Source organism: Aquarana catesbeiana, linkage group LG04 (assembly GCF_042186555.1).
Source record: "Aquarana catesbeiana isolate 2022-GZ linkage group LG04, ASM4218655v1, whole genome shotgun sequence".
In the NCBI taxonomy this organism is placed as follows: domain Eukaryota; kingdom Metazoa; phylum Chordata; class Amphibia; order Anura; family Ranidae; genus Aquarana; species Aquarana catesbeiana.
The window spans coordinates 681,299,940-681,322,403 of NC_133327.1; the positions used below are offsets into that span (position 1 = coordinate 681,299,940).

At 44.0% G+C, this 22,464-nt stretch overlaps 1 protein-coding gene across 3 annotated transcripts in view; it reads left to right on the forward strand.

Moving 5' to 3' along the window:
• The window catches only part of LOC141141055 (uncharacterized), a 47,195-nt gene that overhangs the window by 15,967 nt on the left and 8,764 nt on the right, over positions 1–22,464 (forward strand). For all 3 annotated transcript variants that reach the window (XM_073628735.1, XM_073628736.1, XM_073628734.1), the window contains 5 exons: positions 6,768–6,816; positions 8,543–8,587; positions 14,340–14,402; positions 14,782–14,880; positions 21,653–21,763. In XM_073628735.1, coding sequence (XP_073484836.1) covers positions 6,810–6,816; positions 8,543–8,587; positions 14,340–14,402; positions 14,782–14,880; positions 21,653–21,763 — 325 coding nt within the window. In that variant the 5' untranslated portion in view covers positions 6,768–6,809. The remainder of the gene's footprint in view (positions 1–6,767; positions 6,817–8,542; positions 8,588–14,339; positions 14,403–14,781; positions 14,881–21,652; positions 21,764–22,464) is intronic.

Here is a 22,464-nt window from a genome sequence, read left to right on the forward strand (position 1 = left end):
ATAATGTTACATTAACAAATGTTTAGTTCTGTTGTTTTTAATTCACTTCCACTAAACCTGAGTTCAAATGTTCTTAGTCTCTGCTCTCAACATACATTTATAACTTCCTGTTAAGTGATAGGTCGGTGGTCCCGTTGGACCAAAGCTACCCCCGATGAGTCAGCACTTGACTGACACGGCTGTCTCGGCCAACGTCTTACTCGAATGTGGGTCTTTCAGCCCACAAATCAATGCAATTAAGGTATTGTTGCTTATCCAACTTCGAGATTTCCTCATTACCTCTACCTTTACATGCTTCACTCTTTCTCTCTTGCCCTTTTCTTCCCCCCTTTCTTTTTTCCCCTTCCCCCTGGTCCGCGGGATGTCTGACTGGAAATTTATATAGGAGAAACCCCCTGTCCCCATGACTCTTAACTGGCTTACCCTGAATGTTCAGGGTATGAATTCCCCCCAGAAAAGGGTCAAGATCTTTAAATACCTAAAACAACAAAAAATAGATATCGCTTGCTTGCAAGAAACACATTTTTCTACCACCTCTTGCCCTAAATACTTTGTGGCACACTACCCACAGGTATTTATGGCTGATGCATCTACTAAACACAGAGGTGTTCTGATCGCCATAAGTAAAACGGTTCCATTTATTTGCAGTAAACAGATAGCAGACCCAAATGGCAGATATCTAATTTTGCAAGGCACGGTTCAAGATAATGAAATAACAATCATGTCCTATTATGCTCCGAATACAAACCCAGGGCCCTTTCTTACCCACGTCTGCTCTCTGTTACGATCCCACCAAAAAGGTACCCTCTTGTTGGCGGGAGACTCTAATGTAACTTTGAAACCCTCTCTTGACAAGTACCCACCGGACCATAAACCTCCTTCTGCGGCCGCTAAATCCTTTTCACAGTCCCTGCAGAATTCTGATCTGATAGATGTATGGCGTGAACTCCATCCCCTGAGTAGGGATTATACCCATTATTCCCATCCTCACCACTCACATTCTAGGATCGACCATATGTTTGTCCTTCGCAAACACCTTCCCTTAATAGAATCAATTTCTATCCTTACCGCCCTATGGTCAGATCATGACCCCATCCTAACGGTTTGTCATTCTTTATTGAGCAAACCACAATTCTCCCCATGGGTGATGAATGACTCTCTTCTATCCTACAGAGAAATTCTTGCTGATATTCATGAAGCTTCAGCTGAATATTTTAGAATTAACACAGGAACAGTATCATCCCCAGTTACACTGTGGGAAGGATATAAAGCTGTCCTCAGAGGTCATGTTATCCGTATAGCGTCTAGACGTAAAAAAGAGAGAGCAAAGGCTCGACAGGATCTTGAATTAAAATTAGAGGCTGCGACCAAGGTCTTCAAACAAAAACCCACTCCCACTAATCGCAAACTCTTAGATAAGGCCCGCACAGAATTAGACCTGTGCCTAACTGATGAAGCAGAACGGACCCTACGCTGGGCCCGACAGAAGTGGTATATTAAAGCGAATAAACCGAATGCAATGCTAGCTAATAGATTACGTACCTTCGCCCCGAAATTTACTCCTATTACTCTTCGCACACGCCACAACTCCCTAACCGGTAATCCCCAGCGAGTCCTGGAAGAATTCAGACATCGCCTCACTAAACTTTATTCGGAGCCGGATCATCTTTCAACCCAAGGCCTTGATACCTTTCTCCAAAACCTATCATTACCCTCCTTGTCTGAAACTCATACATCCCTGATGGACCGAGATATACAGACCTCAGAAGTCCTCCAATGTATTAAGGAGCTGAAGGTGGGCAAGAGGCCTGGCCCAGACGGCTTCACGGCACTTTATTATCGGAAAATGGCAGACGTCATTGCTCCGCATTTGACTAAGATGTATAATTCAGTCAAGGATGGTTGTCACTTTACACCCAATCAACTGACCGCCAACATTGTCATGATACCTAAGCCAGATAAAGACCATTCATCTTGGGCTAACTTCTGGCCCATATCACTCATTAATATTGACATGAAAATTTTAACAAAGATCCTGGCTACTCGCCTCAACTCCTTTCTTCCACGCCTAATAAAAAAAGAGCAAGTGGGATTTGTCCCAAGGAGACAGGCAGGGGACGCAATAAGACGCCTTCTCCAAATACAACACACGGTTCATAACAGATCCCTAGAAACTATGTACTTATCATTGGACATCAACAAAGCCTTTGATACACTGTCCTGGCCATACCTGATACAAACGCTAAAGCACTTTGGTTTTGGCACCTCTTTTATGGGCTGGGTCTCAGCCATCTATAATTCCCCTCAAGCCAAAGTGAAGTACTATGGGTTTGAATCATACACCTTTCCAATTAGAAGGGGCACTCGCCAGGGATGCCCACTCTCTCCATTATTATTCATTCTAGCACTAGAACCCCTAGCGGAAGCCATTAGATCCCATCCTGATATAACTGGCATGGAAATAGCAGGTACCCCGCATAAATTGTCCATGTTCGCGGATGACATCTTATTGACTATCACTAAACCGAGAATCACCCTCCCTAATCTGCTATCTCTTCTGGATATCTTTGTCACCTTTTCGGGTCTTTCGGTCAATTCCGCTAAATCCAAAGCAATGTCGATAAATCTTTCACCATCTGAATTAGAATCCCTACAGTCACACTTTTCTTTCCAATGGCTGAATTTCTTACCTTACCTTGGTATCCGACTTACTCCAAAGTATTCAGGTTTAATCCAAGCTAATTTTCCCCCATTATTTAGAAAACTCACAAATATGCTCTCCTCGTGGTCCGCTCTCCTGTTGTCCTGGTTCGGTAGGATTGCTACCGTTCGAATGTCCTACCTCCCAAAACTGCTTTACTACTTCAGGGTTCTGCTGGTCCACGTCCCCTCCATATCCTCCGTATACACCAGCGCAAGATTATGCAGTTTATTTGGGGCTCCAAGAAACCTAGGATTAAAAAGCAGGTACTATTTGCTCGTAAAATTAACGGAGGTTTATCAGTACCCAACCTACAAGCTTATTACACAGCGGCAGCCATAGCTCCATTATCCCATCTCCATGAGAAAACTCAGATGCCATTATGGGCCACCATGGATATGGTAGACTCTCACCCGATACCCTTAGCCTCTCTTCCATGGCTCCCTCAAGAATATCGTCCTAGTGCTATGGGCCCATGTTTGGCCCATTCACTACGGTTATGGGATTCAGTCAAATACTCTGCAGGTCTAATCTCCCCACACCTTCCTCTACTTTCCCTTCTTCACTGCCCATTGTTCCCACCGGGACACGATAATCCGCAGCAATTCCTGTGGTGGACCGAGCAAGGCTTTGTGGATGTCCATTCTATGCTTTCCCCAACCAGGATCATAACATTTGCAGCCTTACGCTCCTCACATGACATCCCCCTCAGTGAACATTTTAGATATATGCAAATACGACACTTCCTACTAACCCTTATAAAATCTCATGACGCCCCTTATACATTAACTCCCTTTGAACATCTTTGCAGATCACAACCCCAGTCCCCAGGTTTGATTTCTTTAATTTACGCAGCCATTATTGGCTCCACAAAACCGCCCATAAGAGCATATCATCTCCATTGGGAAGCAGAACTGGGTAAAAAAGGTAGACCCGGACGACTGGCAGGCCATGACTATTCCATTATCCAAGTGCTCCAAGAATGTTCTGTTCTTGGAAAATGCTTACAAAATTCTTTATAGATGGTACTATACCCCAGCTATATTAGCGAGTTTTATCCCATCATATTCCCCTTTATGTTTCCGAGGATGTTCACAAGAGGGCACGATGGCACATATTTGGTGGAAGTGTCCTAAGGTATGCAGACTGTGGGTCAGAGTGTATGCACTCCTCCAAAACCTCCTCAACACTACTATAAAGAGGGACCCCTTTGAGGCTCTTTTGGGGAAACCAATCATTGATTTGTTGCGACCAGAGTGTCAGTTAGCATCTCATATATTTACTGCAACTAAATTAACTATTGCAAAAGCATGGAAAACCCCGGCCCTTAGTTTTGAAGCAGTTAAAAACTGCATTAATGATATCATGGTTAATGAAAAACTGACAGCAGTATTATCAGATACACATGACAAATTTCTCCGGACATGGCAACCATGGGTAAGCTATGCTCACCCCTCCAGGTTCGACTCGGCACTACTCTCCCTGTAGTGAATTCTCAGGCTCCCCATCCCGCGGACCCCTCCCCCCCCCCCCCATCTTCCCTCTTCCCCCACTCTTTTCTCACTATCTCTTCCCTTTCTTTCTTCTTCTTAATCACTATGTCAGCTCTTTTTTACTCCCTTTCTCCACCTTTATTTTCGGCTACTTTTTTATACTTCTCACTCCGCAGGTTTACCCTTGACGGAGGCAAGGTACAGGCTGACAATTGTTTATGAACATATTTTGCCTTCTCAGTGCTTTATCTATTGTTACATGGTCATGTATTATGATTCCCGTTTTCATTTCCTTTTAATTATTGTATTAAGACTAAACACGTTCGCACTATGTTCATTTATGTGTTTCTCCTTATGTACTATTAATGCTCTTTATGTTCAATAAAACTTTTGTACAAGGAAAGCCACACACCTGTCTATATAAGACCTTACAGCTCACAGTGCATGTCAGAGCAAATGAGAATCATGAGGTCAAAGGAACTGCCTGAAGAAATCAGAGACAGAATTGTGGCAAGGTACAGATCTGGCCAAGGTAACAAAAAAATTTCTGCAAGGCACAGTGGCCTCCATAATCCTTAAATGGAAGACGTTTGGGACGACCAGAACCCTTCCTAGAGCTGGCCGTCCGGCCAAACTGAGCTATCGGGGGAGAAGAGCCTTGGTGAGAGAGGTAAAGAAGAACCCAAAGATCACTGTGGCTGAACTCCAGAGCATCCATGAATGAGCACAATGCATGAATCTATCTATTGGTCATAGAGGGAGTGGCTGGAGAGAGGGGGTGGTGCCCGTGCGCTCTTATGGACTCACCGCCACTGATGTCTCTGTACATTGCTACATTCATCTTTCCCTCGATCCTGACTAGTCTCCTAGTTCCTGCTGCTGAAAAACATCCCCACATCATGATGCTGCTACTACCATGCTTCACTGTAGGGATGGTATTGGTCAGGTGATGAGTGGTGCCTGGTTTCCTCCAGACATGATGCTTGTCATTCAGGCCAAAGAGTTCAATCTTTGTTTCATCAGACCAGAGAATTTTGTTTCTCATGGTCTGAGAGTCCTTCAGGTGCCCTTTTGGCAAACTCCAGGTGGGCTGTCATGTGCCTTTTACTGGGGAGTGGTTTCTGTCTGACCACTCTACCATACAGGCCTGATTGGTGTGGTGCTGCAGAGATGATTGTTCTTCTGGAAGGTTCTCCTCTCTCCACAGTGAAATGCTGGAGCTCTGTCAGAGTGACCATCGGGTTCATGGTCACCTCCCTGACTAAGGCCCTTCTCCCCCGATCGCTCAATTTGGCCAGGCGTTCGCTCTAGGAAGAGTCCTGGTGGTTCCAAACTTCTTCCATTTACAGATGTTGGAGGCCACTGTGCTCATTGGAACCTTCAATGCTGCAGAAATATTTTCTGTACCCTTCCCCAGATCTGTGCCTCCATACATCCTGTCTTGGAGGTCTGCAGACAATTCCTTGGACTTCATGGCTTGGTTTGTGCTCTGACATGCACTGTTACCTGTGGGACCTTCTATAGACAGGTGTGTGCCTTTCCAAATCATGTCCAATCAACTGAATTTACCACAGGTGGACTCCAATCAAGTTGTAGAAACATCTCAAGGATGATCAGTGGAAACAGGAGGCACCTGAGCTCAATTCTGAGTGTCATGGCAAAGGCTGTGATACTTATGTACATGGGATTTTTTATATATATATATATATATATATATATATATACACACACATACACATACACATACACACACATATATATATATATATATATATATATATATATATATATATATATATATATAGCCTCGCAGATGAAGTCCCACTTCTGAGAAGCTACATCAATGCATACGCTTGTCAGGAATGGATTAACAATGCATGCTTAGTTGTAATGATCAAGTTGCACCAAAGTCACAGAAGAGTAGTGCAAGAACCTTTTTTTTTTTTTTGTCGCTGCGACTTGAGTCACATTGACGGCATCCATTGAAATGAATGTATTTTGACTTGTCATGCTACTTTATGCGTCACAAGTTGCATGATAGGTCAGCAGCAGTGTGAACCGGGGCTTATAAAAAGCCCCCGCGATAGGGGTAAAGGGCCCCCGGGATGGATGGGAAGGGCCCCGGGATCAGGGGAAAGGGTCCAGGTGGTCGGGGAAGGGGGGGGGGGGGGGTGTAGCCTAAATGGTTTTTGCACCAGGGCCCTGAAGTTTCTAGTTAAGCTTCTGCGCATAGGTATGAACAGAGCCTAAGAGGGGAATTCTCCTCACTTTAAGGGGATTTCTTCTCACTTCCTGTTTTGGCTATGGGACAGAGAGTGAAGAGAAATCTCCCTAATGGGGACACAGGCTGACGGGTTTTAACCATTCCTAACTCTTTTCAAAAATGAAAAAGAAAATTGCCTTCAGTTCTTTAGGTTTAGAAATGAATTATTAGTAACCATATAAAAAGGTTCATAGAAGAGGTCAGGTGAAGCTGTACTTTGCCCACAGACCTCTGCTTCTCTCTCTCTCTCTCTGTAGTTAATAATTCTCTAACTTCCACACTGACCTCTGCTTATCTCATTCTTCTCCAGGGCCGGACAGGAGGATTTAATAGTTCTCAGCAAGTCTCCACCATGTCCAGTACGTATCCCATCAGTACCGAATACTTTGTGCACAAGTTTGTTCATAGAATGTAGAATAATACTCTCCATACACTGCTAGGATTTCACACCAAGCAACCAAAATCCGTTCATTTCTAGAGATAACAGTAATGTGATACACACATGCCAAGTGCAAACCTCCCAACATTTTGAGATGGGAATGAGAGACACCTACCAGCAAATGTATAATGCATATGTAAAGCGCTGCGTAAATTGACGGCGCTATATAAGTACCTGAAATAAATAAATAAAATAAATGTATGTGGCCATAGGACACGCCCCCCTGCCACACCCTCTTAAAGGTTCCCTACTTCCTGGTTCACTACTGTGCATGCGCGAGTCGCGCTGCGTGTCCTCTCTGGTCCCTGCTGTGTTCTGGGACCTGTGTGTCTCCCAGAATACAGCGGGGGAGGACAGAGTAGGCGCCGGAAGTGGCGTAGGTCACCACAAGCGCCGCGGTGATCTATGCCAGGAAGTGGGAGCAAATACCTGCATTAGACAGGTATCTGCTCCCTCCTCCCCCCTGAAAGGTGCCAAATGTGACACCGGAGGGGGGGGGAATCCAAAAAGTGGAAGTTCCATTTTTGGGTGGAACTCCACTTTAATTCAATTCACAAGGGATTTTTTTATTTTACCACTGCTATTCCTTTATATTGGATTTTAAAATGTACAAATGCAGCAATTTAGAATTCGGATGAAAGGTTTAGCGCTGGGAAACACTTTTTAAAAGATAAAAAGTGCATTTTATATACAACTATATAGATCAGACCAAAATGAGGGACAAATGAGGGGGAAAGAGGGACAGAGGGACATTGCTCCAAATCAGGCACAGTCCCTCGAAATCCGGGACAGTTGGGCAAGTGTGCTGGAGTGGCCCGTACAGTCCTGCACCTTTGCCAATGCTGTGTCCTGGGATCACAGCATTAACCTTATCTGAGATAATGCACAATAACAAAAAAAAAAAAGACAGTAAGTGTGGCAATCTTGACCTCAAGTGGGCAGTCCCTGCATATGTTGGGGGGGGTATGGGTGGGACAAAGCTATAAAGTTGGTGTTATTACAGCCACCCCACCCAGAAAGTAGACAGACAAAATGTGAACTGTTGGCGGGGTGAAAGTGATATTAAACGCACACTGTTTAATTTACATTGTCTCTTCTATTTCTGTACCAGAATGATGGCACTCTAATTATTTTAATTAAATTAACATCTAAGTACCTTTTTCCTAATGGATATCCAGCTGTCACATGACCCAGCTCTCTCTCAGCCTGTCTACATGTAATATTCCACGCCCCGGTTTAGCTGGTTAGTGGGCGTGGAGGAGGGAGGGAGGGAGTGGGCTGTCATTTACCACTGTGTATACGCCCACATGTGTAGTCACATGGGCTGCTCAGATGTGATAGGGAGGAAATGCTCAACATAGAAACTCACTGAAAACTGAGCACGTGCAGAACTGCCAACACTGCTCTGCTAAATCCCGAACTGAATTGGGGACATGGACAGAAGGGGGAGATAGAGAGCAGCAGGGTCAAGCAGGTTGCAGAATACAGAAAAGGAATCCCATAGTGAATGAGTGAGTATGAACACCATGTAATACACCATTTCTTGATATTTTATTATGATGTGGGTATAGTGAAAACTGGCATTAAAGTGGTATAGCAGTAAATGTCCCTAAAACGAATGACCATAATCCTCTCACATTGTGCAGGTCTGGAGATGGACTCCTCTGAGCCGCTGTCTCAGAACGCAGAAGGTAACTTTTTGAATCTTCCTGTCTCAGTTAATTTCCTCTTCCGTTGTTGCAGGTCCTTATACTATTAAAACCCAAATTCGATCAACATTTTTATTCTAGTGGAGAACAATTACTGTTAAAGTGATATTAAAGCTGGACTCCAGGTTTCCTATGACTTTTAATTGTTTATTTGGGCCAAGCTTCCCTTTACTAATAGATGCTCCCGCTGTCAGCGCTGCATAAACTGTATAGAGAATCAGCTACATAGAGTATACAGCGCTGTGTTCTGCAGCAGTATGGGGATTTCCTGCGCTGTTCCCAGCAGTAGCGGCCCATCCATTGTTTGCGCCGCCCTCCCTATCCATGCGCCCAGGCAGGCCCTTTTCAGGGCACCGGGCTCATGAATTACAGCGGGGTTTTTTTGGGTTTATTTTAAGCACCTGATTAGAGCCTCTAATAGTCTTCAAAATAGAATGGGTTCAAGAGTATTGCGTCTGGAGCCCGGCCAGTTGTGTTGCAACAGTGAATGAATATTCGCTGTTGCAACACTGATCCTCCTCCCGCCCAATCGGGAAGCGGGTCTGATACCCGTCACCCGATTGGCTGAAGGACAGGTGACCCTATTGGGCGCTTAGGGGGAGGGGAGGAGACACACTGCGGGAGTGGGGAGAAGAGCCGCTGGCCGATGCCTGGATGCCCGATCCCCACCGCTGCTTGGTGCCCTGATCCCAGCCGCTGCTCCACCGATGCCCGCCGCCTAGATGGGGTAAGTGCAGGTGAACCGACCGGCAGACAGCGGAGGGAATGGGGGGATTTGAGTTGCCGCAGGAAGGGGGTTTCTCAGTTGTTTGCCGCCATCCCCCAAACAAAAAAGCACAAGCCGCCACTGGTTCCCGGCATAAAATTGAGTCGTTCTGAGCAATGCTCAGCCATTCACAGGAAGCTTTGTGTTATATCAATGATATTGTGATGTCATTCACCCACCTCTCTGCTGTCAATCAGAGGAAGCCTTCATTGATAAAATACAAGGCTTCCTCTGAATGGCTGTGCAGTGCTTGGCCTGACTCAGTTTTGTTCCAGGAGTGCTGTATACTGTATGTAGCTCATGCTCCATACAGTTAATGCAGTGCTGACAGCGGGAGCATCTATTAGTAAAAGGTAATAGCTTACTTGGGCCAGCTTGGCTCAATGTCATAGGAAACCAGGAGTTAGATGCTGATAGCAGGTATGTGGGTGTCCCCTGTGCCTGCCGGGATCTATAGAGTCCCACTGGAGCCTCCACTTAGTGCATGCTCCCATTTTGAACTGCAAGCCAACGTGCAGCCACTTCCACTGTCACACACAGGCAATGTGAGAGACACAAAACCAAAGCCACGCCTCTCCTCCTCTTCCACAGCGGTGACTGACAGCGGCTTCCAAGCTTTGGCTTTGGTCCTGTGCAGCCTGTGCGTTCGGTGCTCGAAGGGGAGACTCTGGAGGGACTTCTATTGGTCCCGGCAGGCACAAAGGTCCCTCACATACAGTGAGGGGAAAAAAGTATTTGATCCCCTGCTGATTTTGTAGGTTTGCCCACTGACAAAGAAACGATCAGTCTATCATTTTAATGGTCGGTTTATTTTAACAGTGAGAGACAGAATAACAACAAAAATATCCAGAAAAACGCATTTAAAAAAAGTTATAAATTGATTTGCATTTTAATGAGTGAAATGAGTATTTGATCCCCTATCAATCAGCAAGATTTCTGGCTCCCAGGAGTCTTCTATACAGGCAACAAGCTGAGATTAGGAGCATTCTCTTAAAAGGGAGTGCTCCTAATCTCAACTTGTTACCTGTATAAAAGACACCTGTCCACAGAAGCAATCTATCAATCAGATTCCAATCTCTCCACCATGGCCAAGACCAAAGAGCTGTCCAAGGATGTCGGGGACAAGATTGTAGACCTACACAAGGCTGGAATGGGCTACAAGACCATCTCCAAGCAGCTTGGTGAGAGGGTGACAACAGCTGGTACGATTATTCGGAAATGGAAGAAACACAAAATAACTGTCAATCTCCCTCGGTCTGGGGCTCCATACAAGATCTCACCTCGTGGAGTTTCAATGATCATGAGAACGGTGAGGAATCAGCCCAGAACTACACGGGAGAATCTTGTCAATGATCTCAGCTGGGACCATAGTCACCAAGAAAACAATCGGTAACACACTACACCGTGAAGGACTGAAATCCTGCAGCACCTGCAAGGTCCCCCTGCTCAGGAAATCACATGTACAGGTCCATCTGAAGATTACTAATGAACATCTGAATAATTCAGAGGAGAACTGGGTGAAAGTGTTGTGGTCAGATGAGACCAAAATCAAGCTATTCAGCATCAACTCAACTCACCGTGTTTGGAGGAGGAGGAATGCTGCCTATGACCCCAAGAACACCATCCTCACCGTCAAACATGGAGGTGGAAACATTATGCTTTGGAGTTGTTTTTCTGCTAAGGGCACAGGACAACTTCACCGCATCAAAGGGACGATGGACGGGGCCATATACTGTGAAATCTTGGGTGAGAACCTCCTTCCCTCAGCCAGGGCATTGAAAATGGGTCATGGATGTGTATTCTAGCATGACAATGACCCAAAACACACAGCCAAGGCAACAAAGGAGTGGCTTAAGAAGAAGCACATTAGGGTCCTGGAGTGGCCTAGCCAGTCTCCAGACCTTAATCCCATAGAAAATATGTAGAGGAAGCTGAAGTTTGAGTTACCAAACGTCAGCCTCGGGAACCTTAATGACTTGGAGAGGATCTGCAAAGAGGAGTGGGACAAAATCCCTCCTGAGACGTGTTCAAACCTGGTGGCCAACTGCAAGAAACAGTGAACAATTATAAATAAAAACGCACTATGGTTACAAGTAAATGTGAAAGGAAAAATACTGCAGCTGCTATACACAAGTTGCTAATCAGAAAACAGTTTTGGAGCACTTCAGCACTTTTAAAGAGGAAGTAAACCCTGGTGGGTTTTACTTCCTCTTTGTTTCCCTGCAAAGGTATAGCATAATGGGCTACTAGTCATCGCATAGTAGCCCATTATGTCTCCCTTACCTGAAACCGAAGCCTGCAATGTCAATGCTGTCCCCACTAGCAGCGATCTATCTTCAACCCCTCTTCCTTCCGGGGCTGCGAGCTCCGGCTCTGTGACTGGCCGGAGTCGCGTGACGTCACTTGCGCGCGGGAGCTGCCAGTCACGGCATGACCCCTATTAGAAGGGGCACGATGTGCCCTTTCTAAAGTGCGCATGCGCCGTAGACATCGGTGCATGCGCCATAGTCATCAGCGCTCGGCTTTTTTGTAAATATGGAGGTTTAGGAGATATTTCAAGCACCTACAGGTAAGCCTTAATATAGGCTTACCTGTAGGTTAAAGCGGTTGTACAGGGTGTACAACCACTTTAAGAAGATTGGAGCACAAGAACACTTTATTACTTTGGGACGTTTTTTGCAATATAGTGTCATATATATATTTTTTACAGGAAACAACAAAACAACTTCCCTGTGTGTGTAATTTTGGAATTGCTTTCTTCGTACACAATTTTACCATCCACTAAAAAAAAAAAAAATTAACAAATAAAAGCTAAAAGACATAAATCCTATGTAATACCTTTTGCCCCCACCCCATTGCTGGTGCATATATTATAAATTAAACCATATAATGTCACCACATTTTCGGGATCCCAGAAGGAATTACTCAACTTGAAAGCTTAAATAAGGATCATTAAAGCGTTCACTATTTCCAGAACTCAACTAAAAAAAAGTATTCCTTTGTGATATAAATTCCAAGACAAAACTTTTAGGGTCTATATAGACACCTGTGGTAGTAAAGTCCACATGCAAGTGCAAAACACAAACCATCTGCAATACACAGTTTTAAATGCTCCACTTCAAAAATGTATCAAATCCATCAGGCCACCATAACGATCGATCACCTATTTTACTAAAACATACCAGCCTATTACAGTATGTATCAGCTGAGCCCTTCTATGTACTCTTTTGGGAGACGAACTCACTAGTCAAGAAATGCCAATACCTGGAGCAAGTAACACAAATTTGTCCAAAAAGATTTTTGGATCTCAAGCTCAACTTAGTAACTTTGCTATAGAGCCATATCTGTAAAGAAGGTCTTCACAATTGGGCTTTTTGGTATGCATTACTCAGCCATTCATTTCTGAGGACCTTGGGATCTTCAAAGTCCTGTGCACCTGCTAGTATTGTCCATTCAGTATGGTCTTTGCTAAAATTTGTGGGTGATATCTGGTGGCATTGAGAAGAATATTGGTTGACATGGAATGTCAAGTAGCGAATGGTCCATCATCCCACATCCCGATAGTAAGGTCCAGTAGTACATGTTGACTTCTCTTGGTTTGTTATGTACTGGTGAATTTCAAATCCAAATTTATTCTCTCCCAAACCCAACTACCTAATTCTCATGAAATCAAAACATCGTCAATGTACCCGAACCAGGTTATGATTCTGGACAGGTATATCAACAAAGTGTCATTCTCAGCTACATGTTGTTCCCATCACCAAGAAGGTTTGCAAAAGCAGGGGCAGACTTTGTGCCTCTTGGTGTGCAGTGAGCTTGACAATAGTACTCTTCATCAAAAATAAACCTATTATGTTTCAACAGATCTCTCAACAAGTCCACACGGAACTAGAGGCTCTTGACCGGCTTCTAAACCTGAGACACTTGAGAGACACTTGACTTGCTTCTAAATCAACCCAGAATCAAAGTGGCTGCTGCCTCCTCCAATAGATTTTTTTTTTTTTCTGCACAGATGATGTTAGTCTAATGCCCCGTACACACGATCAGACTTTCCGACAACAAAACTGTGGAATTTTGTTTGAAGGGTGTTGGCTCAAACGTGTTTTGCATACACACGGTCACACAAATGTTGGCCAACAATTACGAACATAGTGACGTACTAGACGTACAACTTGGCTTTTCAGCTCTTTAGCGCCACCCTTTGGGCTCCTTCTGAAGAAGAGTGTTGATTTGCGCTTTTTTTTTGCGTTTTTCATTTAGCGCTATTATTATTTTTCTTCTTGATATAACTTGGAAAAAAAAAAAAGCCTTTGAAAAATCGTTTGCAATAACTCCATCAGTATCACCAGCAAAGCAGCTTCATTATTATCCCATTAAAGAAGAAGGGAATTGTGCGCTGCATTTGGAGATTTCATAATTTGCCGCGTCACTAATGTTAATTCTCCATTACGTAGGCTAGTTTACAAGACCGACCGCTTCTGGCTCGTCCTTGCTTCCGAGCATGCGTGTTTGTACTTTGGATTTTTGGCCGACGGACTTGTGTACACACGCTCGGACAATCCAACAAACAAACATTTGTTGGCGGAAAATTTGAGAACCTGCTAGCCAACATTTGTTGGCGGAAAGTCCGACAACAAATGTCCGATGGAACATACACAAGCTCACATCCAACATTTCCCGTCGGAAAATCCGATCGCGTGTACGCGGCATGAGAGAGCGCACTTCCACATTTTAGCGCACTGTACACTGTTCTCATTCCAACAGGCACTAGAGGCTGAAAGGGAAGTTGTTTAGTAAATACAATGGGGATGGCGGGTGGGGGAGGTGCACAGCAGCAGAGTTCATTGTGTGCAGGTTGTGTGTTTAGAGTTTTTTTTTTTTTAAGTTTACATATCTTTTGTCAGTTCTGGTGGAGTGCCAATATTGTGCGGCTTTGTGACTATTCTGTATTTGTGTTTTTTCCCACAGAAAAAGAATATAGTCTGTCCAACACGGTGGAAATGACCAGTCTCCCCAACAGTCTGGAGTCTGGTATGTAAACAGGATGTCAATTATATTACAGGTTTTTAAATGATTAATATATTTATGTATTGCCGTCCTCTTTGTGAGCATTATAGAGCAACATTTTTCCTTCCAAGTCACAGATATCGCTGAAATGTCATTAGACTTAACAATGCATGCTTATGACATTATAACTGTACATGGGGGCAGTTATAGTTACATATGCAGGCTGTGCTTCCTGCTTCAATAGCCTTGTTAACCCTCTTATCTCACTGAAAGTCTACTAGACAGAGCCTATCTGACTGAGAAACAATAGACTTTCTGTAGTCTCTAATATATAATGTGAGAATCCTTCTTCTCCTGTGCGTGATATCTCTACCATTTCCTCATCTGTTGTTTTTTTTTACAGACATGGATCTGTCTGAGTCTTTGGAAAATGGGAATAAGGATGGGAGTGAGGACCAGGACAGCCAAACCAACAGCAGCTCCAACAATTCAAGCAATGATGGTAAAACTGAATGTTGTAGCCAGTAACCCAGATCACATCCATTGTACAACTCATTTATATCCCTGCAGGCACTGCACAGGTCTGGCAATTCAGAGATCCCCAAACTGGTCCATAGTTGGCCCTGGGTGGTCCTCTGTCCTACTCTACTGAAGGTAGTCATTGGTGGCAAAGAAGCACAAGGGTCACTGTTTGTCTTATGTAGTCATGTCCCGAGCCTCTCCAGGCCTAATGGTGACCTTAAGAGTTAGGAATAGCTGACATCCTTCTGTGTACAGTGGGTTACAAGGCATGATGGGTGTAATGCAATAATGTAATGTAATTCTTGCATGCAAAGAGATTTATTGTCTCTTAAACAGAACTGTGGGAGAGAGGGTTGGGGCCAGGAAACTCTTTAGTAGGTGGAATGTTAATTGTCAGACTCCGAGACGTCTATAGGCAGACAGCCATGCAGGGAAAGGCATTCAGTCAGATGCCACATCTGCATGAGTAGGAATGCTGTCTCCTATGGCAACAATTCTTGAAGAGTTCCTAACAAAGGTTGCAATGAACTTCTTTGCTTCTTCTACAACTTCCTATTGTAGATCTTCACTCAACTGAGCTCCTAGTCTTTTACTTAGACTTACTGATCCACTGCCACTGGATCTCCTGAGCTCCTCCAATCTTCTCACTCAGTATCTTCCTCAAGCTTCACCCCACTGGCCTGCTCGGTCCCTGGCTTGGCACACAAGGCTGCTCTGCAAGTGTCACCTCCGCTGTCTGGGTCCCTGGCTTGACATCTGCTGACGTTTCCCAATTCTTCACCGTCCCCGGTTGGTGAGAATACTGCTCTGGTACTTTCTTCAGCTACTCACAGTGGTCCCTGGTAACAAGGTGGATGATCCCTTACTGGTGACAGCTTCTCCTCTACCTCTGACCATGACAGGTTCTCTGGCCAGCAGAACCGGCACTTCTGGTTGGACTGCAAGCTGCCGTCCCAACCCTACGCTGCTCTCTTGCTTCTGGATAGGCCCTCACACAGCCTAGCAGCCAGATGTCCCTGGGATAGGCCTCAGGCTCTGGCCTAGCAGCCCGGGGCAGCACAACACATGTCCACCCAGACAGCTGTACAGGTGGCACCGAACTCCAATCACCTGACCTCAGCCAAATAAATAGGTTCTCCCAGCAGGCCAAGGGATCCAAGAAAATCCATGTCCATTGGCTGAGACACCCCCATTCATTCCTAATCTGTCCTTGCATTGCCCTTATCTTATCTAGTGTCACCAGATTCCCGGCCACCTAGCGACAGAGAGAAGTGCAGCAATTCCAGAATTAGGGTGAACTGAATTGACCTCCTAGTAATTGGCCAAGGCAACTATCACTTGGCAGATACATTTAATAGCCACCCTGCCTAAACATCAGGGTGCTACACTTAGATCTGCCAAGAATAAACACGCCAAATCTCAATGGGGGGGCCCTTATGAATGCCATCCAAAGTTTAATTTTTTTAAATCTAGATCAGGGGTCTCCAAACTTTCTAAACAAAGGGCCAGTTTACTGTCCTTTAGACTAGAGGGGTGCCGGACTGTGGCTATTGGGAGTAGAAATTGTCTTGGAGACAGAGGGAGTAAATAGCTCATCTTTGGCATTAAGGGGAGAAATAGTGCCCCATCATTGGTGTCTGTGGGAGGAATAGTGTCCCATCATTGGTGTCTGTGGGAGGAATAGTGCCCCATCATTGGTGTCTGTGGGAGGAATAGTGCCCCATCATTGGTGTCTGTGGGAGGAATAGTGCCCCATCATTGGTGTCTGTGGGAGGAATAGTGCCTCAATGTTGGTGTCAGTAGGAGGAATAGTGCCTCAATGTTGGTGTCAGTAGGAGGAATAGTGCCTCATCAATGGTGTCAGTGGGAGGAATACTCCCATAATTGGTGTCAGCGGGCAGTGTAGTAATATGACTGAACAGAAGTGACTCCATCTTTATATAAGTTCATATAAGATTAACTTGGGTTAATCTGCTAGTTAGTTTAAGTTCTGTATTCTCAGACTGTAAGAGACTGTAACAGTTTTTGCAAGGCATTCAGTATAAGAAAAATAGCTTACAACAGCATCTTTCCTCTGTACCTTTCTATATAAAGCTTCTGCGATGTAGAGCTGTCTGGGACATTTTCCTGTGTAAAGGGGAACACCAAAGGCATGACTATGGGTCATGGAAGCAGTTGGCATGGTTACTATAGTTGCTATGTCAGCCATGTTTAAGGGGTTGGGAATTTGAGTATTAATGATATGTAATGATATGAAATGTACACCCCTGTATTAAATCACTTCCATTTTCCATGCAATGATTGGTTAATGATAACGTGTATAAGTTATATACCCGCCCAGAAATAAACCAGATAGCTTTGAACATTTAGACTCTGCATCATCTCTTTTTGTGTTCACCAAGAAGCTATCTCCTCAGTACTGAGAGGGTCTTGTGAGTGCGATAATTGCTGTGATTATACCTAGCTGGTCTTGTCAGGTATACGGAAATACCGTTTGATTCTCTTCAGGAGGAATAGTGCCCCATCATTGGTGTCAGTGAGAGAAATAGTGCCCTGCTTTTGATGTCAGTAGCAGGAATTATACTCCATTGTTGGTGTCAGTGGGAGGAATAGTGTCTTGCATCAGTGGGAGGAGAAGTTCCCCAAGGGCCAGATAAAGGCAGGCAAAGGGCGCAGTTTAGAGACCACTGATCTAGGATAATATAGAGACATTTGACAGATGGAAAGTCTGCAAATAAGGACAGAGGGAAACAAAAGAAGTAGTACACAGAAAGCAAGAGAGACAGACAGGTACATTGTAGAGATTAGTAACGTGGTAGAGGAAACTGTAGTTAAGTACAGACTGGAGCAATATATATATATATATATATATATATATATATATATATATATATATATATATATATATATATTACTGTATGTAGCCTGATTCTATACTGCAGTGTGCATATTAGGGCATACCTCCTTTGTCCTACTTGACTAGGTCATGTGCATCAGGTGTTCCCACCACTACATGGGTCTTGTAGGTCAGGTGTCCCCGCCATCAGTATAAGTCATTTGGATCAGCTGTCCCCACCGATAACATGGATCATGTGCATCAAGTGTGCCCACCATTATCATGGGTCATGTGGATCAGGTGTCTACACCATCATTTGTGTCACAAGTGTCATGTGGGTCAGGTGTCGCCACTGTCAACATGGGTCATGAGGATAAGGTGTCTACACCATTAACTGTGTATTAGCACCAGTATCAAAATCTATACATTTTTTTTTTTAACAAAACAGATGTGCTTTATTGTAGCATAAAGAGGAAAATTACAGAATACCTTTTGACATAGTACATAACATTACATGACAGATAAGTATGAGCATTCACATGGCAAAATGTTGCACATGTGCAAGGAGTGTTACATCAGTATATATTAATATTATAGACAATACAAATACACAATAGTACCTCTCGTGTCCCAAGACTTCCCCCACCTCCCTCAAGATAATACATTAATCAACTGTGGTTCCCTAGGATGAGAACCAAGGAGTCCATACTTTCTCAAATTTCCATGGACAGCCTCGGTTGATATATGTGATTCTATACATGGGTATAGCTGCCTCGATCTGTGCTTCCCAGGCCGACACGGTCGAGGGAGAAGAGTCTATCCACTTCATCAATATCTCCTTTTTGGCATAGTAGAGCAGTAAAGAAAACAAGCAATTTTAGGTGATAAGCTCTTTGTTCATTGTCATGAAGGGCCAACTCTGGAGTGATTGGTATGGATATTTGCATCCTGGAATTAATCTCAGCGAATATCGCACACCAATATGTTGCTATTAGGGGGCATTCCCAGAACATGTGGAAAAAGGTTCCAATTTGACACTTACATTTGTTGCACATAGGGTCCCTGTCAGGGAATATGCGATGAAGTCTCTGTGGGGTATAGTAAATCCTATGTATAAATTTAACCTGGATTAGTTTATCTTTAGATGCAATCACTAGTTTAGGACCACTATCTAGACAGTCCTCCCAATCCTCTCTATCTAATGATGGAATGTCAGTATGCCAGCTGTCCCATAATTTTGCTATTTTAGGAGAGTCCTTACCTAGGAGTACAATATACAGAGTGGAAAGGGGCTTAGAGACACCACCAGGCGCCAAGAGCTCTTCAATGGGATCTGCCTGAAGCAAAGGTGTCTGAGGGAACTGAGCCCGTGCCGCGTGCCTGAGTTGAAGACACCTAAACCTCATCCCCCTGGGTAGCTGGAATTTAGTCATTATTTCCGCAATAGAAAGTAACTCCCCTCTGGGCATAATTTGTTCTAGTGTTATAATACCAAACCTGGCCCAAAGCTGTGGGTCGGGCACAGTCCGGAAGTGTTTAAGTGCTGGGTTTCCCCATAGCGGGTTTGCTGGCGATAATTGACCCGGTGAAAGGAATCTACGTCTGGCAGCCACCCATACTTTCCACGTTGCCCAAGTGGGTCCAGGAACTCGCGTATACGCATCAAAATCTATACATAATTCATCAAATCCTGATATGGTAAAATTACATTAATAACAAGCACCACCCGAATTTTGAAGAGGATTAAGATCGATTTAAGATAAAATACCCCTAAATTACGAGTTGCAGGAGGAGGATCAGACATATTCCATCTGTTAAGTGATCTGGACATCTGATGTATAGCATGTATTGTCTCTATCAAATGGTAATTTCGCACTGTGCAATAATATGTTAGCTATCAGACATATTCATATGAAATTATCAATACGATTAGATAAACTGAAAAAGGCAAAAAAAAGGGAGAAGGGGTAATACCCGTAACCTGCGTAAATGGTAATGAGTGAAAGCAAAAAAAACTATTGGTGAGAGCAGCTCGTTATAAGTAAGGCATATGTGAAAAGAAATTAATTACTAAATTAATTTAAACCACGCTCTCTCTTAAAGCAAAGAACCCTAAATATGCTACAAAGTGCAAGTGCGTAAAAAGTGCATAACAAACAATTTCAGCAAAAAAACTAATTATCCAAGTGCATATGTGATGCCCATAATAGAATGATGAATGAAATCTGATAAATGTCCAAAAAATAAATCAATTCAATTTTGTGCACGTGAATCTTCTCAATCCTGGTAAACAATAAGGAGCGATTGTGTGTCTTCCACCACCACCGCATACGGCGTTCCGCCACACATGGTTGTTTTTGGCTGTGATGGAGATTGGCTTTCCCCACTGGCGATTGGACGTCTGACGGCACGGTTCGAGGTTGGGAGAATCCCCTACATTGGTTTAATCTTTCTGCACTTTTGACTACCTGTAATGGGTGTTATGGAGCAACGGTGAGTAGGATGTTTGGCAGTTGGTGGTGGAAGACACACAATTGCTCCTTACTGTTCACCAGGATTGATTAGATTCACGTGCACAAAATTGAATTGATTTATTTTTTGGACATTTATCAGATTTCATTCATCATTATATTATGGACATCACATATGCACTTGGATAATTTGTTTTTTGCTGAAATTGTTTGTTATGTTGTAGCACATTTAGGATTCTTTGCTTTAAGAGACAACGCGGATTAGATAAATTGACACTGATCACTATAAATAGATTACAATTATCAGTTATGAACTTTAAGGCCTCTTTCTCACGGGGCGGATCAGTGATGATCCGCCCCGTGAACATCCGCTGGCTCAGCGGGGATCGCTCCGCCGATCCCCGCTGAGCAGGAAGATGACAGGTGCATCGCTGCACACTGTGCAGCGACGGACCTGTCAGAGCGCCGCTCTCCCCTATGGGGGGATCGGATGACGACGGACCGTAGTGTCCGTCGTCACCCGATCCGATCCGAAAATGGATGGAAAAGTAGGTTTTTCCTCCGTTACACTTTTCGGATCGGAGCGGGGTCGGATGTCAGCGGACATGTCACCGCTGACATCCGACGCTCCATAGGGATGAATGTATGTCCGTTTTTCATCCGAAAACGGAAGGATGAAAAACGGACATACGGATCGTCCATGTGAAAGAGGCCTTAAGCACAGAATTCAGCAGAAAAGAGCATAGAGTAGTCAAAGAAAAGTATCCTAAAAAGCATCATATTCCACAGCACAATGATCAGTCAAGGAATGTACAGTAGACCAATGCCGTGTACACACGGGTGGACTTTTCGGCAACAAAGGTCCAACGGTCTTTCCGACGGACTTTCGACTGACTTTCTAGCGAACGGACTTGCCTACACACGATCACACCAAAGTCCGACGGATTTGTATGTGATGACGTACGACCGGACTAAAATAAGGAAGTTCATAGCCAGTAGCCAATAGCTGCCCTAGCTTCGGTTTTTGTCCGTCGGGCCAGCATACAGACGAGCGGATTTTTCGACCGGACTCGAGTCCGCCGGATAGATTTGAAACATGTTCCAAATCTAAAGTCCGTCAGATTTTCGACAGAAAAAGTCCACTGTAGGTCTGATGGAGCCCACACACGGTCGAATTGTCCAACGGATTCGTTCCATCGGACCAGTCCGGTCGAAAAGTCCGCCCGTGTGTACGCGGCATTAGAGGTAGTTCTGGAGAGCTTCCACATCTCAGAATAATGGCTGGGCCCTCTCTAAAGATTAGGGCTATCTATGAGGACCACATACAGTATGATTAACACTAGAGTCTTTGACTAGCAGAAGACAACACTGTACTGATATCCAATAAAACCTAATCTTATTTCAATATTAACCTTGTATTTTGTTTCCTTTATCGGTCCCTGAAGAAAGTCCACCCTCTCAGGATCAGAGCCCCGTCTCTGTGAAGCTCTCATATACGCAGGTCAAGGTGATATCCCCCAATAATAAAGAAGTGTCGTTTGACTATGGATCTCAAGGTAGAACATCAGACACACTGCTAATTAAATAATCGATTTTTAATATATGTTTGCTGTGTATGGTAAATAAATAAAGATGGCGATCCTTCTTCTGTCAATGCCTTACATCTCAGTGCTGCAAATCTCTTGCAGCCTCTTTGCAACTTCCTGTCTACATGCATTGTAGCGGCAGCTTGTATGGCATTTTCAGGGTGGTTTTCTTAAGGCTCCATGCACACTGGACGTTAAAATAACGTTATTAAAACGCTAGCAGCTTTGCATTGAGTCTTTCACCTTTTTTTTACATTTTAGCAATAGCGTTTTTTTAGCTTTTTTCCACGTTACCGTATTTTGGCTTTTTTTTTTTTCAATGGATCAAAAACATTAAACGCTGGTAAGCTACGTTTTTGAGCATTTTTTCGATGTTTATGAGCGTTTGGCGTTTTTTTTGTATCAGAAAAACGACTCCTGAACCAGATTTTATGACGTTCAGAAAACAGCCCATAAACTCCACTGCTGATAAACATCCAAAAACATCCATGTGTGCATGGACACATAGTATAACATAGAGGGGAGTTTATGGGCTGTTAAAAAAAAAAACGCCCAAACTCCCAAAAACGTCCGTTTTATGAGATTCAGTGTGCATGAAGACAAAAGGTGACAACAGTGGACTACGCCTGCCCAATGTGTGTTGAAATGACCACTTGTAGTCTCCAGGAGCA